This window comes from Poecilia reticulata, chromosome 15 (assembly GCF_904066995.2).
Source record: "Poecilia reticulata chromosome 15, P_reticulata-male-v2, whole genome shotgun sequence".
NCBI lineage: Eukaryota > Metazoa > Chordata > Actinopteri > Cyprinodontiformes > Poeciliidae > Poecilia > Poecilia reticulata.
In genome coordinates, this window is record NC_088844.1 from 2,664,917 (window position 1) to 2,684,136 (window position 19,220).

General features: G+C 36.0%; 1 protein-coding gene across 1 annotated transcript in view; it reads left to right on the forward strand.

Moving 5' to 3' along the window:
• Positions 1-18,164, forward strand: part of LOC103476575 (pyridoxal kinase-like) — a 42,944-nt gene extending 24,780 nt beyond the window's left edge. The window contains exons 5-12 of the mRNA XM_008429031.3: positions 75-158; positions 917-951; positions 1,246-1,331; positions 3,501-3,546; positions 3,648-3,759; positions 4,081-4,217; positions 4,306-4,372; positions 4,896-18,164. Of these exons, the coding sequence (XP_008427253.1) occupies positions 75-158; positions 917-951; positions 1,246-1,331; positions 3,501-3,546; positions 3,648-3,759; positions 4,081-4,217; positions 4,306-4,372; positions 4,896-5,011 (683 nt within the window). The 3' untranslated portion in view covers positions 5,012-18,164. The remainder of the gene's footprint in view (positions 1-74; positions 159-916; positions 952-1,245; positions 1,332-3,500; positions 3,547-3,647; positions 3,760-4,080; positions 4,218-4,305; positions 4,373-4,895) is intronic.
• The last annotated feature ends 1,056 nt before the right edge of the window (positions 18,165-19,220 follow it).

The window sequence follows — 19,220 nt, forward strand, 5'->3', positions numbered from 1 at the left end:
CCATCTTGATGTTGCACATTTTAAGTGGCCTTTTTAAATGCATTGGTCCTTGTTGTTGTGTTGGATGTGTTTAGGGTATACCAGAGACACGTCTTTTTTAGAGATGGTGGTGGACATTGTTCAGGAGCTAAAGAGAGCCAATCCTAATCTGGTTTATGGTGAGCAACACTTTTCAGTTCTTCTAAAAATAAAATTTCTAGAATAAATCTTGAAGAAATTTGATTCTCCTAGAATGTACGGTTCTCATTATTACTGTACATTCTTATACTTGTATTTAATACAACTGTGTTTAACCAGTAAATATGTATTACTTACCAAATATGTATTACTTACCAAATATGTATTACTTACATTATGTGTTTGGTTCATTAGATCATCATAGGAATGCTCTTCCAGAACATTGACCTTTTGAACAAATCAGTACCTTTGTCTTATACACCATGTTCCAGGTGCTATAATTGCTTTTATCTTGGGTGGCCATTGGGTTGTGCATTGATGCCCAAGTTCAAGTTCTCTGTTCCTTATGTAACACCATTACTTTTCAGAAGCTTTCTGTATTTCTGAGCTGGTTCTGAATCCAACTCTCATTTACTTTAGGATCATTCAGTGAAACCACTTTTCTACAGCATAGACCCACTTTCTATTTTCACCAACGAAGCATCTCATAATCCCAAATAATTATGAGCACAACATCATCTCCTCTAACAGCATGCCGTTGTGCTATAGAGGAGCCATCCAGTTCTCTCTTTGTCATATCTTTCTAAAACGTCTCTTCTTTTGCTCTCCATATTTCTGGATGAGTTCTGATCTTCATTCCTCCCCAGAGTGTTTTATCAGTGTTTTATCTAATGTGGTTGCTCTCAGAGGGTGTGCAGGTCTCTGATGGATGCATGACTCTGTATGTTTATCCTTTCAGTATGTGACCCCGTCCTTGGTGATCATGGATCCATGGTGAGATTATAGGTGTCATAATGCAGTAGCAGTGGTGTTTATGTTTTGAATATGTGGGAGAAGTTGCTTTTATTTTTCTTGTCTGTTGTGATCTGTATGTTTTGCTGTTTATGTATCTTCTAGTGTTGTTGCTAATACTATTATTAGTTAATTTAATAATATTAAATGGATTATTGAATTTTAATCCTCACAGTTATATCAAAGTGTTATGTATAACTATGATAGTTCAGGGCATATGGTTGTCAGCCTGTTTTTAAATGATAGCGTTTTTAACTTGTATGTCTCTTTCCACAGTATGTTCCTCAGAATCTTTATCCGGTCTACAAGAATAAGGTTGTTCCTGTTGCAGACATCATTACTCCTAACCAGTTTGAGGCTGAGTAAGTGTTTTACCTCTTATGTAAAAATATGTTTCGAACTAAAACTCCTATGTTGTTATAAAAAATGGAGTCCTCTCTGTTATTACTCAACTTGCCTCATGAGCTAATATCATTTAGGGATGCACCGATAAATTGGCCGTGATTTCCTACTTAGTGACTTTGTCGCTATATTTAGTGACTTTTCAGACACACAAAAATATTGTCAGGTAAAGCAATTAGAATCGGCAAGTCAGGCTTTTTAAAGTTTGGCGGTAGGTTAGAAAACTGTAATCGGTGCACACCTAACTTCATTCTCATTTTGATAGGAGCACAACAAAGAAATCTGTTAATCTGTTTTTTTGAATGACATAAAATTGAGATTAGGGCAATGTCAAAAGGTCTGGCAGACTCATCACCAAAGAAAAAAATTATAAATTGTGTGTTTATGTATTATATGTGTATGAGTATGTATATATATGTTTTGTGTGTGCACTATATGTTAACTGTAATGTTAAATTCTTTGACTGGAGCATCTGGGTCCTGTTTGCTTATTTGTATGTTCTGAACTTTGAAAACTTAGAAAATATAGTAATAAAAAGAAAAAGAAAAATTGATAAATCAAAACTCCAGTGGAAGCTTTCAGAGACCAAAGTCATGTCAAGAAAGATTTTTCTACCAATTTTCTACCAATGAATTGTTTTCAACATGACATTTTCCAAATGGACAGTGAATTAAAACAAATTTATATTTTTCCAAAATGTTTGCTCCTTTTGCATTAAAAACAAAACTTCTAGGTTGTATGAAAAATAATTATGCATCTAAATCTGCTGGGAGTATGAAAAATAATTGTTCTAAAATAGATTTGGTCTTTTAATGTGCAGTTTAGTTAAATGTTACATATACCATATTTGCTGAACTATAGAGCACACCAACAAAGTTTAAAAAAAAAAAACTGGAAACTTACATATAAGCTGTACCAGGATATAAGCTGCTGATATCTCCACCGCTCTCGGTTTTTCACAAAGGATGCAGCCCTCTGGTTTATTAAGAACGCATCCCTCCGTCTCCAACACCGAACCATTGATTTGTTCACGCCGAGCTTACATGCAGCGGCTATCAATCTGTACTGCTAGATTGATAGCCTTCAACTTAAAAGCTGTATAATATGAACTTATTCGTGTGGTTTCCTTGATGAGGGGGTTGGAAGGAATTTCTCCGTCATGCCTGCTGCTAGCATGTGCTTGTTATAAAGGAAAATTGACTTTCAATGATTCACTTACTGCTAAAGTTGGAGAAGAATCACGCTTTGAACCGCTGTGTTCAAAGCGTGGGAAAAAAGTAGCAGCTTATAGTCCGAAAAATACGGTAGTACTTTTAGAAAAGTCTAGGCTTTAAAAATATTTTTCTTTTACACATAATTGTATTTCTGTGCTGTTTCAAGGGGGCTTTCTTTGGATGTCTCTTTGTTTTATATCTAGACTTAATCGCTTAGGATGTGTTCTGAAGTATTAAATCTGTCTTAGCAAGGAATTCAGTGCCCCTTATTTGGAGTGAATTAAAATCATCCAGATTATTTATATATTTGATGATGTATTGTGTTAATTGGCTGTGTTTACATGAATTAACATGGTGAAAAGAAAGGGAACACTCTCTGGCCTTTACTTCAGTTAACTGACCATCATCCAGAAGCCGTTAAATCATTAGGTGCACTTAGCGTTTTGTCAACACCTATTTAATTTTGACTTGATTTAATTTTAATTTTGACTTGACTAAAACCAAAGTGAACTTTGTTTTTCTGTAGTTTGAGTTAAAACCTGGTAGTCCAGATCATAATTATATCCTAAAATGTAAAACTACACTTGAAAGAGGGTGTACTTTCTTTTTCATCATTAAAAAGTATATCTAGGTAAATGGGAAAGTTGCCACAACCTATTCTGGTTGTCGTGGCTTTATAAACAGAAGTTTGTTGGATGTAGCTGAAGATCCCCAGAAAAATGTTTCTGGTCTAGTTTTGTCTTGTTTCTCCCCCTACTGGTCTTTCAGTTTCACTTCAAACAACTTTGTTTCAAAAAGTTGAATTACATAAAACATTTTAATCAAAACTCAACATTTAGTTTGAGTTTTGATTAATCTCAAGCTATTTTTTGTTTTTTATTTGGACTCTGCTAACTTTCTACTCTGTTGTTTTAGATTATTAACAGGAAAAAACATCAGCTCTCAGAAGGATGCTGTGGAGGTAGTGGATCCAGCTTTCTTAAGCTATATATTTTCTTTTCTCAGCAGGAGTTTCTGATTCATAACTGAACTCTTGCTACCTTACTGTGTGGTGTTTTGTAGGTGATGGACCTTCTACACGCTATGGGCCCAGACACAGTCGTTATTACTTCCTCTGATCTTCCCCCCAGACTGGGAGACCGCTTCCTCGTCTCACTGGGTAGCCAGCGTCATGGTGGGTGGAACATGATATGATATTGTGTGCATGATATGATATTCCATGCAGAAAGACCGTGGGTCGGGAATCGCACACAAGACTTTCTTGCTGCAAGGCAACAGTGCTACCTACTGTGCCACTGTGCAGCTGTTGAATAACATATATTTACTAATTGAAAAGAAATTTCTCCTAATTATGCTGTACTTGATATCTGTCACAAAAACTGTAAAAATATCCATCAAAGTTTATGGTTAAGATGTGGAAAATAGTCAAAAAGTTCAAGGGGTGTAAATACTTTTGTGAGGCGCTGTCCCATACAGTGTCTCCTCTGCTGCTCAGTTCGTCCAGATGGAACCAGGACGACACAGAGAGTTCGAATAGAAGTCCCCAAAGTGGACGCTGTCTTCGTAGGAACTGGAGATCTGTTTGCAGCCATGCTGCTTGCATGGACACATCATTACCCCAATGATCTAAAGGTGTACAAACGCACACAGAAATGCATAGTCATTCACACTCACTCCTTTCAAGTCACAAATGAGAATAATTCGTTTTCGTTTCTCTCAGACGGCCTGTGAAAAGACTTTTTCAGTGATGCACCATGTTATCCAGAGGACCATATCTTATGCTCATGGTAAGTTGTTTACAAGTCTTCAATTTCATATATACTATGTTTCTTGCAGGACTTTACTGTTAAGCAAAACTTTGAGTTGCATGCAAACATCTTCACTGAGTTCTGTGATTCAAGGCGCTTTGTTGGCTACTGGTAACTAGCTGTTAATATAATCTTGCCAGCCAGCCAATATGCTCTTGCAATGGTGTCTTAGCAGCTAGTTGGCTTTTTCATGTCCACTAAGGGTAAATTCAAATTTTATTGGCAGTTGGCTGGACATTTTTTTTTCTCAGCCATTGGCTGACTTCTGTTGCCATAATGGTCGGATGAAACCTCCAGAAACCCTGATTTAAGAGTACATAAAACCCACTTATAGAATTTAATCTAAGTATTTTTAGCAATAAGCGATCGCAGAATCGGCATTAAAAGCTTTTGTTGTTACTGTGGGTTTATTACGGATATGCACCAGGTTTTCCATCATACATCAATTGAAACTTGTTTTTCTTTTGCCTCGTCTCCCTTCTCCCCCCCATCTCTCCTTCAGAGTTGGCAGGTCCCGGTCGGAGGCCCAGTCCGCCTCAGCTGGAACTGAGGATGGTTCAAAGTAAAGCTGACATAGAAGATCCCGCTATAGTAACGGAGGCCACCATCATATCCTAACATTGACATTTCATAAGACTCACATTAAGTCCCCCACTCTCTTCACCCCATCAACTTCTAAAATACCGTATCTCAAATAATAAAAGAAAATGCCATTAGCTTCAACATGTCAATATCCAGACATCTCAAATACTTTAGTATCATAACACCTCCCTCCTGTGATCCTGAAACCTTTATCCTTTTAAGTCCTCAGTGTCGTAACCGTTTAAACCAGAACCCCCCTGACCTGTAACTACCAAGTTGTTTTGCCCCGACCCCGTTCTGGAACCAGAGCCATGGATAGACTGAAGCTTGGAGCTGACTGGACCGCTTATGCTGACAGTAGCTGTGTTTCCATTACAAATGGGCTCAAAACTTTGTCAGTATTCCACTAATGTTGAAAAAATACAATTTCGCAGTTGCAGTGTTAATATTAAATAAGAAACAAAATTAAAATCACAGTTGAATAAGTTTGTTCATTAAAACATAACATGCCGTGATCCTTCAAATACTTGTTACCTCCCCCTTTTGATGAGAAGGGGAGTAACACGACAACCACAAAAAATTCGACAGTCCAAGTGAATGTGATAAAAAAAAAGTGGGATTTATTTACAACAAAAATCCCAGAAGACTCATGCAAACTGTGGGGGAGAAAAGGACAGTTAGGTGGTGTCAAATCAAAGAAAGTAATAAAACAAAACAGGGCCTAACTCAGGCCTGTCACGATAAACGATAAATCAATTAATCGCACGATAAATTAAACCTATCGACCTCATTTTAATTATCGGCTTTATCGTCTCTTCCTGCCTTTTTTTCTTTCTATTGATGACACTGAATGAAAAAAGGCTCAGCTCCGATGCTCTCCACACTCATTTCCTTAGTGTAATGTCCAGCTCACACTACACGAGTTGTCAGCCGATTGTTGGCCCATTTTCTAAACCTGAGAGACACATTAGCCGACAGAAATCCTAGGTATAACTGTTTGATCAGGTTTGATTGTGCTGTGTGGTGTCCAGCCACATGGTCACAAAATAATGGCTACAAGTCCAGTTAACTAATTTTAAAATCAGGCATTAATCAATGCTTTGCAATGCATGTGGCTAGAGTCAGCGTAAAGTCCTGACTGAATGAAAATCATTATAACCTATTTATGTCACATTAACGAAAAACAGCTGAAAAGTTACCAGGTTTATCAACTGCAGTAGCAATTTGGCTCCAACTCCTCTCCTTATCATTTCTATATTCTTTGTACGAAATGTTGAATAAACATTAATGTTGTTTCCACAAATCATCTCCGATGTCCGCTGGACTTCGTGTCAGCTGTTTGGGATTTTCCTGCCTTATTTCCCCTCAGAAAGCACGGAGGAGAATCCGCGCTTTCTGATTGGCTACCTGTCACATTCAGCGTTAAGCTCCCAGTCGGGGAAAACCCCTGATTTAGATCGGAGCGGCCACGACGATCTACCGTAACACACCACACACTACAGGATGATCGGTTCCGAAACCACAAGCGACAATCTTAGATCGGCCAACTATCTAAGATTATCTTAAGGGGGAAAAAATCGTGTAGTATGAACTATTGCATTAGGTAGTGGGATGTGCCCATCTTCTCTATTTAAATCTAGTGATTACTGAAGGACAATATAGTATAGTCTTTATAATCTGCACTCTTTTGGTTGAATGCAGTATTTATTTCCACTTTGGCTTTATGTTGTTTAGTTTTTATTCAAGTACGCTTTTTGTTAATGGAGATTGAGAATACATTTTATTTTTGTTTTTGTTTGTTTAGTTTATCAGTTCCTGTGTTATGTGTTCTTTTGAAAATAAAGTGTATCTGTCTATGGCAGGAAATCGCATGCATTATTAGTCATTTCCATTAAATCAGTGTCAAAAGGTATTGAAACAATATTATCGTTTATCGCAATAATTTTTTAGACAATTAATTGTCCAGCAAAATTTGTTATCGTGACAGGCCTATGCCTAACTACCGTTTATGTTAAAGAAAAGAAATAGAAAACAAAAACCCTGCTTACTTGATCTAACAAAAGTTTCCACCAAAACTTTACATGGGTGGCACCAACCCACTTACCTAATGTGTCTAACAGAAAAACACCTAAGTGATGGAAATGTACAGGGTACCCCAAACTTACCTAGTCCTCTAACTCCCACCACAAACCTTTACACAAAGCACCAGCAACAAGACATGTGTCAGCTTGCCAGCCAGATGGAGCAGGCTCAGTAGTTCTTCTTCTTGTCCTTCTTCTTCTTCTTCTTTTCTTTTTATGGCGGTTGGCAAACAACTTTTAGGTGCATTACCGCCACCTTCCAGGTTGGAGTATGGACCAGACACTTATAATCTCCCCATAATACCCGTTTTTCTAAGAAAATTAAAAATACTACAAAAAACTACATCCCCTGACGATCTCTGAAACAACTCTCTAATATCTAACTTATTTTCATTTCTACTTAACTCTCTAAGTAATACCTCTCTTTCCCGTACATATTTGTTGCATTCTAGGAAAATATGTTGTATTGTTTTTAAATTCTCCACAATAATTACAACAACCTGTATTATGTTTATTAATTAGTTTAAGAGTACTATTTAATCCTGTATGTCCAAATCTTATTCTAGATATAGTAATTCCTTCTTATTTCTATTACATTTCCTATATTCCCCAACTTTTTTTGGGATACTCTAATAAAACCTCGCCTTGTCTCCTCTATCCCACTCCTTTTGCCATTTTCCTTTTATAATATTCTATATCTCATTTTTACTTATCTTAATATTCAAATCAACAGTATTCTTTTTTGAAGCACTCTTAGCATAACTATCAGCGACCTCATTTCCTACCACACCAATGTGGGCTGGAATCCAAACTAGTTTAACATGAGAACCAGGATTTCTAATCCTGAAAATTGAATGAATTATTTCCAATATAATATCTTGCCTTGATTCTGAATTTTCCTCTTTAAGACTAATTAATGCACTACTTGAATCGGAACAAATTAAAACCTCTCTTCTTTCCATTTCTTCAACCCATTCTAAAGCCATTAAAATTGCCATTAACTCACCTGTATACACTGTCAGTTTATCAGTTATTCTTTTATTTTTCATAAAATTTTAATCTGGAGCTATAAATGATATACCTACTTGGTTGTTTAACATTTTAGAGGCATCTGTATATATTTGAATATATTCTGAATATTCTCTTTTTATATAATTCTCCCCTTCCTTTTTTCCTAATTGTCTCCCTTTTCCCAATAACTTTAAATCAACTTCAGCCTGACCAAAAATCCATGATGGAATATCAGGAGTAACAACCACAGGACTAATTAGAAAATTATCTATTCTAATATCTTTTACTTTATTTAAAATTATCCATCCAAAGCTACTAATTTGCTTCTTTCCTTTTTCTTGACAAGGTTGCAGTGTAACATGCGGAGGATGAGCTTCATCATGTCCTTTAATATTTGCCCAGTAAGTCAAGGCTAGTTGTTCCCTCCTGAGCTCCAGCGGCATCTCACCCATCTCAACCTGTAGAGCTGAAACTGGAGCTGTTTTCATCGCTCCGCAGCAAAGTCTTAATGCCTGATATTGTACTTTATCTATCTTTGCCAATAAACTACTTGAAGCTGAATTATATAGAATACAACCATAGTCAAAGATGGATCGAATTAGTCCGATGTAAACTGTCTTTAGTGCTTTCCTATCTGCTCCCCATTCTCTGCCTCTCAAACATCTCAGAATATTTAATTTTTTAAAAACTTTTTTCCACAATTTTATCTATATGTATTTTCCATGTGAGTTTTTTTATCAAACCACATACCCAAATATTTAATTTAGCATAGCATAGGACTTAATACTGCCTTGGGGAGTACCATTTTCATTTTGATACTTTGAACTTATTTCCCTGCCTATTTTAACTCTAATATTTCTTTCAGTTAAGAACTTTTTAATCCACCTATATATTTTACCCCTTTTACCTATTTGTTTTAGTTTAATCAACAGCCCTTCTTTCCACAGCATGTCAAAAGCCTTTTCCACATCCAAGTAGGCTGCTATCACACTCTATTAATCTGGGCCGTCTAATTTCATGTTCCAGACATAATGCTGGATCAATTGTACTTCTGCCTTTTCTAAATCCAAATTGATAAGTTTTAATCTTCTCCTTAGAATCTAAAAAATAAATTAATCTGTTATTTACCATTTTTTCCATAATTTTACCCAAACATGATGTTAGAGCTATCGGTCTGTAACTTTGAGCTGAATGTGGATCTTTACCAGGTTTACAAATAGGAATAATAATATCTTCTTTCCATGTATCAGGTAATATCCCTTCCTCCCAGATTTTATTATATAATTCCAATAATATTTTTTTACTCACATCACTAAGATTATTTAGCATACTATAAATAACTTGATCATTAACAGGAGTAGATTTATTAGAATTCCTCAGAGCTTTATTTAATTCTAACAAGGAAAATTTCATATTAATAAAATCATCATATTCTTCATCATTATGAAATAATCCAATATTTTGCTGTACAGTAGTTTCACATCCTATTTTTTCTTTATTGTTTAGATTCTCTGTACTATGTATTTTTGCAAATACTTTTGCTAATACCTCAGCTTTATTATCATTATTTATTATAATATTTCCATTATCTTTTATTATTGGAAAAAAATACTCTTTTGAATTCCCAGACATTTTTTTGATAGTATTCCAAACCCTGTCTAATGCTGTGTTTTTCCCCAGAGATTCACAATATTTTCTCCAATAATCCCTTTTAGCTTTTCTTATTGTTTTCCTGACTTCTGCCTGTTTTCTTTTATAATTATTAGATTTTGGAAACAAATCATTTTCTTAAGTGTCTTAAAAGCCTTATTACTTTGTTTAATTACTATTGAACATTCTGGTGTCCACCAAGGAACCATCTTCTTTTTTTAATACCACTACTTCTAGGAATAGATGTTTTGGCTGAGTTAATAATACATTTGTTAATTTCTGAATTTAATTCATTTATTGGTTTGTTTATGTCTACATTTTCCAAACTTACCCCAATCTGCTTTCCCAAACTTCCACCTCCCCTCAAATTCTGCCTGGTCTTGCTCTGTATATATACCTATATTTACAAAAATTGGATAATGAACTCCCCATTGTAGATTCCTTAAATACTTTCCATCTACAAATACCAGCAACAGATTGAGACCAAGGTCAGATCAATAGCAGATTCTATACCCCTTACAAAGTCCACCCAAGTGCCTTCTCCATTATTTAAAATGACCAATTCTTTTTCTTCAATTATCTCCTCTAAAATTCCTCCATTATAATCATCCTGATCTCCCCATAAATTGCTATGTGCATTGAAATCCCCTCACCAAACTATTTTCCCTCTCCAGTGTTCTAATATTGTTTCAAGTTTAAATTTTTCTAATTGTTTACAAGGATTATAAAGTTTATTATTTGAATATTCCCATCATTTGTACAAATTTCTACAGCAGTAAGTTCTAGGTCTAACAGTATTTGTAGTTGAATAAATTTTATGTTTTCCTTTAAGAATATAGCACAACCTCCTCCACTCCCATTTGACCCGTCTTTACGTAAAACTGAGTAACTATGAATATTAAATTGTAACGATGGCTTGAGCCATGTTTCCTGAATGCATATTTTATCTGGTTTTGGATTTAGATTGAGCAGGTTCAGTTCCCCAGGTGAGCTGCTTATATATATCCAGGCTCCCTGGATGCTGATTGGCCCATGGGTGGAGAGGATCAATCAGGGGAGATTGACACCAGCTTCCCTACAACCTGTGAAGAGACAAACAAAGGAAGGGGGAGGGGAAAGAAAAAGCACAAACAGCCTGGCAGGCATGTAACATACTTTTTTGTTGTTTTTTTGTCAGTTGTAACATCCAGTTGTTGATCATTTGATTCAAAACAGTATTTCCATTGCAGTTTCCTGAAATAAATACATTTTGATATAGTCAAAAAAACCACGTCATCCTAGTGCCAAAACCTTTTATAGAATGGAGGAATTTTTTTTTTTAATTGGTGTGTTTCCATTAAGGGAATTTATTTTCAACTGTCAACTTGCACAATTATATGGTCAATGGAAACACAGCTAATGATGCAGTATTGAACCTCACTCTCAGTGTTGCACTTATGTGGAGGCTAATCACACAAGCACAAATAATACACAATGCCTTGCAAAAGTATTCACTGTTTATGTAGTTTGTAGCGCCTAGCATACCTTTGCAAGGTATGCTAGGTGCTACAAAATTATACTTTTTTTAATCAGTTATATGTTGATTATCATTCTGACAATGCACAATGCAGTAAACACCACAAAATCTGATATTTAATGTAGCATTTGATAACAAAAATCATTGAAATAAATTAGCTTTATGTAGCACCAATTCACCACAATGTCATGTAAATTGTACTTGAGTAGAAAAGTAATTTAATTTCAATCACACATACATTTCAATATACCTCAGCTATCAAACAATTAATTAAGATCAGTTTATTGTTGAAATTAGCTTAAAATGTTTCAGTCTAAGGAAACCCAGCAGATTTTTTCGAGTCATTGACTTGCGGTCTTCACTTTGCCTGGACAGACTGACGGTGAAGAGAAAAAAATACCCTTTAACAGGAAGAAATCTCCAGTAGAATTAGTACCTGGCTCAGAGCCAGGGGTCTTCTGCCATGACTGACTGGGAGTTTGAGAAGGCAGAGCAGAAAAACAAAAACAGGGAAACTGATGTAGACATCATATTAGACCCATTGCAGATAGTATTTCTGAGTTTTTTGGTGAAAATGTACTCCTCTTTTTTCCTGAGATTTCTTGCAGAAATTTTCTAGAAAAAACAAGGACATTTCTGTGATTAATCTCAAAATTTACATTGTCGTAACTTTCTATGTTAATGAAAATTTAAAAGTTAGTCACAGGCACATTTAGAACACCCTCCTGTACCTCTCTGGTGATCTCTGACTGACCACAGTGATTAATCACTCTAGCTATGGCTCTGTTTTCCTTTTACTTTAACCCCTTATCCCCCAGTCTTACAGCAGTGACGTAATGGTGATCGAGTCTAACCCTCAACATAAAGAAGAAAAAGAAACTGCACAATGTATAGTTGATGTATAGATGTTGTACTATAATTGTATTGGACCATCTGTATGATATCTGATCTGTCTGCTGGACCATTGTGTTAATGCTATTGTACTATAGACCAGATGCGCAACAATATCACTAAGCAGAGACCATCTGGGCTGGTTGTGGCACAGCCGGACACGTCAAGCCATTGTAACTTCTTAGTAAATGTCCGATAGTCGTAGTGTCAAGTTGAGCTTATTTCATGAAGAGAAAACTGGGTGGCAGAGAGCTGTTTCCAACCCAGTCGGCTTCCACAGTGCCATAACCACCCCACATCATGTCGGCCACTTAACGGCCCAGTTCTGACCCAGAACCTCATATCTTATATCCAACCCTAACCTTTGATATGCTGCCTTTAGCTAAATACATACATTTTGACTGAAATTATTTGTATTTTCTTTAGATTTAATCACTGATGATGGCACTTTTATGGCACTTTTATGGCCTCTCTTGCTTTTCTTAATATCTGGAGATGCAGCTGATGTATGAGTACAATCAGCTGCATCTCTGTTAATCACTGCAGCAGCTCAGATGAGGCAGATATAATGAGTCTGCAGAGTTTCCTGAGCGGTTATTTAGTTTGTCTCCTGCAGAAGAAACCCAGCCGTCAAGTTAGGAGGTGTCGTCCAGACATAATGAGTTCTGTTTCAGAAAACTAAACTTGCATCTAAATCAGACGACAATGTGGGTATAATAATAACTATGATGATGAAGATGTGAGTGTTGAAAGGAGTGACTATAAACATGTGTCTTATTCAGGAAAATTCATACATGTGCACAATGCTGGAGGGCAAACAGGTCATTGTTTTACTTGCCATCCATTGCTGCGCTGCCGCAGTAGAACAATTCTGTTAGCTAAATGAAATCTGGAAATGTAGTTGTTAATTCAGTGCAATGCGCAATGTGGCAAAAGTTTTTCAACAGAAAAACTGTTGAAAGTGATCATCTGAACACAGTGGTGCTTGATTAGCTAATTTAAACACCTGCTCTACTGATGATTAGTAAGAGAGTTGGTGTGAGGGTCGTCTTTTTTTTTTTTTACTGAGCCAAAACGCACCGAATTCTGCAGCACATCTACATCATGTTAAGGACTTACTACCCTCTTCCTCATCATTTTTTTTAATTAGAACTCTTTACTGACCTGTGAAATGTGACACTTAGACCTTTTTATCTAGTTGTAATATTGACAATTATTAGCAAAACACTGAGTGGCTTTTTCTTTTATATATCTCATGTTGTACATTTAAGATTTAGCGCCTCATGTTGATAGCTAAAACTAATGTTAGTTACCATCACCAAGCACCTTTACTTGCTCCTGACATCAAGCTGCAATGTGGGATAATCCATTGTAGATTTTGAGCAAGCGAATATGAGAGATTTCTGATTCCTTTGAAACAGAAACGTGATGGAGGGAAGCATTGGGGGGGTCCCAAGTAAGAACAATCAGGTTGTGCCAAGATAATGAAGCAGATTTTCTTTAGTTGTCCTTGTTTTAATCCATCAGTGTGATATGTCAATATTCAGTGGCAAAATGTAAGGACCAAAATTTCTTGTTCAAATTTGATCAGTCAGTTATTTTTTTTAGGAGCAGTAAATTCTTTTGTGTTAGGGTTAAGCTTTAAAATACTTTTATTAGAAAAATATACATTAAAAGCAGAGAATTTAGAAAGCTTTTGAAAAGTCCCACCCAAGTGGATATAAGGTTCTGGGTCGGTTTGTAATTCTGTACTGCTGTTGTGTCTCTATAAAGTGTTCTGTGATACTGCCTTAGGAAGCTAAGATCATAACACCACAGCCCTGTTCATTCAGAGAGAGGTGGAGGGGGAGGGAAGTATGCATGAGTTGTCTTAAATGTCAATTTTTATTTATTTTTTTTTAGTTCATGCTCCTTCGTAAAATCTGTTGGTAAAATCTGAAAGATGTTTTGGTTTAGGTTTGTTGGGCCCTGAAATTTGACCAGGAAAGCGGAGCGTGAACAAAAGTATTTACCTTACTCTAGAAAGATTTTAATTTAAGAGAAGAAATGAGATTTTGGAGATATAACTGCAAAGCTTTTTTTCCACCTTCTGGTAGCTATATATAATACAGTCTGGTACATACAGGATTCCTATAGAGGTACTTGGAGGACGCATAACTACAGGGTGCTTCAGGTTTTATATTCCATTAAAACCTGTTACAAAGTGTTAGCCATGAGAGTGTTTTTTATAATGGAAACATCCAGTTAGTCTGGGTTTCTTGATTGTAACTGGGGGTAAGTTCAAACAAATCTTGATGTTTATGGTTGTTGGAGTAAATATGGACAAATGTTTAATTCATAAAGTAAAATCTAATGAATTTGAATGAATCAAACTAATCTATTTCTATAGCATACAACCCTGATAGTATCCAAGAACAGGATGCAACTGGGTGGTAAGTGAATACTCACAACCCCGGTGTACTTACAGGGTACACCTCATGGTGCACCTCCTGGTACACAATGTAAATACACCAGATTGTGACCAAATGTAGCCTGTAAGCATTCTTTAAGTAGGCTGCAGGTAAATTCTAAGCACAGACAATCATGTTGTCTCATAAAACAGCCTGATACACTTCAATTGAACGATAGCTGTACTATTGGTACACTCTAGGCAAACCAATGCCTCTTTTCCATTGTCAAGCCTCACTATAGCCAGGTAATGTCTGCTTCAGACATTAACATGTGTCTCCTTTGACAGTGTATTCTTCACTATGTGGGCGTGAATATGGGCAGGCCATGACAATGCAGGAGCAGTGGTCGATGCTCCGATCATGTTTTGTATGTGTACCATTGGGCGACTGGTTTCTCCAACATCTCTTGGGATATATTTGTTGCCACAATTGCTGGAAAGGTTTGAACCTCAAAGTTTCACCATGGAATCACCTATTTGCAACTCGTCCTCTTCGCCAACTATTACAGTCTTATCGTGGATTGTTTGAGAAGTTGTTGTTCGAGGAGGAATTTACAGGACAAATCAATGAATGCAGTGTGCTGCCAATCAAAAAACTGATATGCGCAATACCCGGCTTGCAGTTGTGGAGAAGGGGCTCATGAGAACCAAATAAGAAGTCACAACTTATTATATCCCAGTCCCCCACTGTACGCAACCCCACCAGTGTTTACCCAGGAGGTATCCTGTAAGAATCGCCAATAGGAACCCTGTAAGTACCATTGGATGTTATAGGCTGGCACCATAGGTACCTTTTAAGGATTGTTCTTGCACTTAAAGTAACATAAGTATGTTAACTTGCAGATTGCCTGTAAATAAGCTGGCAGGTACCATGTACTGGACTGTTTATTGTAGTCCCTTTAAAAGACAATACCCCTTCTCAATTCATAAACATAAGAAGGAAAACTTTGAAAATTGAAAGCAAGAATCAGATTTTCCTTTTTCCAGAATTCAGTAAAAAATCTTGGCTGTATAAAAGATGGTTTTAAATGGATAATGTCCCCTCTTATTATTGTTTTTCATAAACTTAACTGTTTAATTTTAAAAGGATGAAATTGTTTAAATTCTTTAACAATAAGACATTTTTTTCATTCTGGTTTGATTAATCACCTGATTGCAAAGGACTTTTTTTGTAAAGTGAGGTGTTTATTTTAAAGAACAAAATCATATCTTTATTTACCTGGTCTGGGGAACAAACAGCTCTTTGACCAACATTAAAATACAAATTTTTCCAAAAACTGCTGTAGTTTCTCTTGATGTTATATTGTGCCACTGTAGCACTAGTTGTTCGATCAGTAACAGACTGCTGTGTCTTTGTGGTTCTGGCCAACCGTGTTTCTCAGTTCTGTGAGGAATCTCTGCATCCGCTGTGTTCCCGGATCAGAACCTGTCAGCCTTTTGTGTCTGTGTGTGTGAGAAAGTGTTCATGTTTATATTAAAGTCTTTTGGTGACAGGGTCCAGTGTGTATGAGTGGGAGCTGTTTATATATGCTTTTGGCCATTAGTTGCTGTTCCTACCTTTCTCTCTTTGTTTCCACTTTGCTAGTCATTTTTGGTTTCAGAAACGGTCATCTTCGTTAAGAGATTATTGACAAACGAGGTGCACTTTTTGAAGTGTCTCATAACTTTGAAAACATGAACTTAATGACCTGAAAACACCTCCCTCTATCCCATCCTATAACACAACTTGAAGGAAGGTGGTTCCAAGAAACCAAATAATGACTTTAGTTATGTGGTGCAGCCTGTTTTTCTCCACTTATTCCTAAACAAAGTAAAAACATCTCAAATGGACATTTTTGAGCAGATAAAGCAGAACACCAGGGTTCCTGCACAGGGATGAAACGGAGTATGAAATTTTCTTCTCAAATCCCCAGATAAGTATGGAAAGACATTTATTTATATTTCCATACTCTGTTTACCTTTATTTGTTCATAATTAAATAATGTTATATATTCACATTTATTTAAATCTGATAAGCAACACTGCAAGAATAATTATTATTCTTTACATATATTCTTGTTTTAATTTTAAAATTCTTGTTTGAATTTGAAGGCTTAGGCAGAAATATTGAACAAAGTTGGACTCAAAGTGCTGTTGCCTTCCAGCAAGAAGGTCCTGAATTCAAATCCTGGCCATGACTTTATGCATGGAAGCTGCATGTACTGTCATGCATGTGTGAATTTTCTCTGGGTACTCCAGCTTCCTCCCACAGTCCCAACAACTTGATTTTCAAATTAATTGGTCTCTTAAGTGACCCTAAGTGTCGGGTATGTGTGTGTTTTCAGGGTGTACAATAAATCGGTATCAATAGAAAGCCCCAAATTTTCTTAATATTGGAAAATTGTGATTGGTTAATACTTCTTCAAAGATCTGAAAATCAGCCGCAGTACCCTTCTGCTCTACTGTGAGGTCACATCTTGCACTGTTAGCAGTATTAGCAGCAACAGTTGCCAACTTGACATCAGACATCGGTTAAAATTGGAAGTAGCATGTCTGGCATTTTAAAGATCGTGATCAGTCAGAAAACTGCAATCGGTGCAGACCTAGACTTAGTTTCAAAATATTGTATTTAAAGATGAACAAATTCTACTTCAACATATTTCCAGTGGTTTCTGAGGTCCAAGTTGTCTGAGATTTAACAAACACTAGAAAAAAAATCTTCCACACATTATTCGATAAAGTTTGTTGTTTAAAATCCAACAACAACAAAAAAGTGGAATTGCAAGACTGTCCCCATTTTTGCAATAAAAACATATATCTTTAAGTGTTGTCTGGTGAATGTTTCTCTATACATGTAAAACAAAAATAACCTCAAAGTTGACTGAAGTTTGGAATGTTGAGGTTGTGGAAAATGTGCTGGAACCCTGGTGCAAAAATTAATGCCTGCAAGACCTTAAGCCACTGTTCTACCATCACAATTGCTGCTTTTCTTTCTGCTTTAATATATTCAGACCTGATTAATATCTTCATTTGTGTCAGTAGTGGAAGGGCTTTGTGGCTATTCACTACTACAAGCTAATGTCAAAATTGAATGAACTAATAGAAAAATGCAGCTTTAGAAAAAAAAATTACTTATTTGTCTTGTGCAATAAGATTTTCTTATTCATTTCTTGTATTCAGACATATTAAAACCAGATGGAGAAAAAAAATCATGACCCCGTGCACTTATATTCATCCATCCCCCCTTCCTCATCTCTTCCCTCTCTCTACCTATCCTCTCTCACTTGTTTGGGTTGTAAAAAGCTCCCACATCAATGTGACATATCACATCCTGTGATCCTCTTCTCTCCTCTCGATCCACAGTTGCAGCTCTGTCATTTTCTTTTCCTTGTTCTCAGTGGCCAAAACAAAAATGGAAGAAATGTAATAATCATTGTTTGGTAACTGTTTTTAGTGCTATGTTTTTGGAGCATTCTGAGTATTTTCTAACATGTTACAATAAAAGATTGTAGTGTACAAATTCACATTTATAAAATATATAGATATATATAGATATATATGAAAAATGTATGTTCTAATGCAATAAAGAGAGAATAATACTTCTGAAAAGTTTTTTGCTGTCTTTAAGTTTGTCATTTGTAATTATTGATAGTCTGTGTTGTGTTGACTTTTTGGTGTGTTTAGGGTGATGTGCAGAATTCCAAAAAGGACCCAGTTGAATTTCTATCTAAATTGACTTTCCTTAAGGATTCATGGTAACACTTTATTTGAAGGGGGTGAATAAGACTGACATGACACTGTCATAAACATGACAACTTGACATTAACCAAGAAATCATTACTGATATAAATTTGTTACAAAAGTATTACTGATTGCACTTTAAAAATTAGGTAACTTTATGTTATTAAAGGTAAAGTTTAAACAGTAATGATTTCTTGGTTAATGTCAAGTTGTCATAACAAAGACATTTTGAATAATGTCAGCTTTGAATTAAAAGTGTCATAATTTACCGAATGACGCTTTATGACACAGTCATAAATATTCATGAAGACTTATTCATGTTCATGACAGGTGTTATGTCATGTTTATGACAGTGTCATGTCAGTCTTATTCACCCCCTTCAAATAAAATGTTACTGGATTCATTTTTAATGACTAATAGTTTGTCTGTAGGGAGATTCTACCACCTAAGATAGTTTTATGACCTAACTCTCTTATCTATTGTGTAATCATCTCATGTTCTTTGATTTTCAAGATGCCATTTGTCCACCAATGTTCTCCAACAAACCTCTGAGGCCGTCAAAGAACAACTGGATTTATGCTGAGATTACATTAGATGCAGGTCAATTCTGACAGGTGAGACATGGAACCAGTTAATTGCAGTGGAATCTAATTTAGAGATGTCGGAGGAAAGCAGCGTGAACACAAATGGACACATTTCTCAGATTTTTGATTAGAAAAAATAGTTGTTCTGTCAAGTCCAATTGATCAAGATTAAGAGGAAATCAGAAAGCTATAAAAATGAGTCAGTTTCTGCTTCAAGGTGAACCATATCTGTGCCAGAACAGACAAGATTGCACGTGAAGTAAAAACATAACCAACCAGTATGCAAGTCATTCTGAAGGAGTTATAGCAATCTTCTCATTTTCCTGGTAAACAAAAATCTATC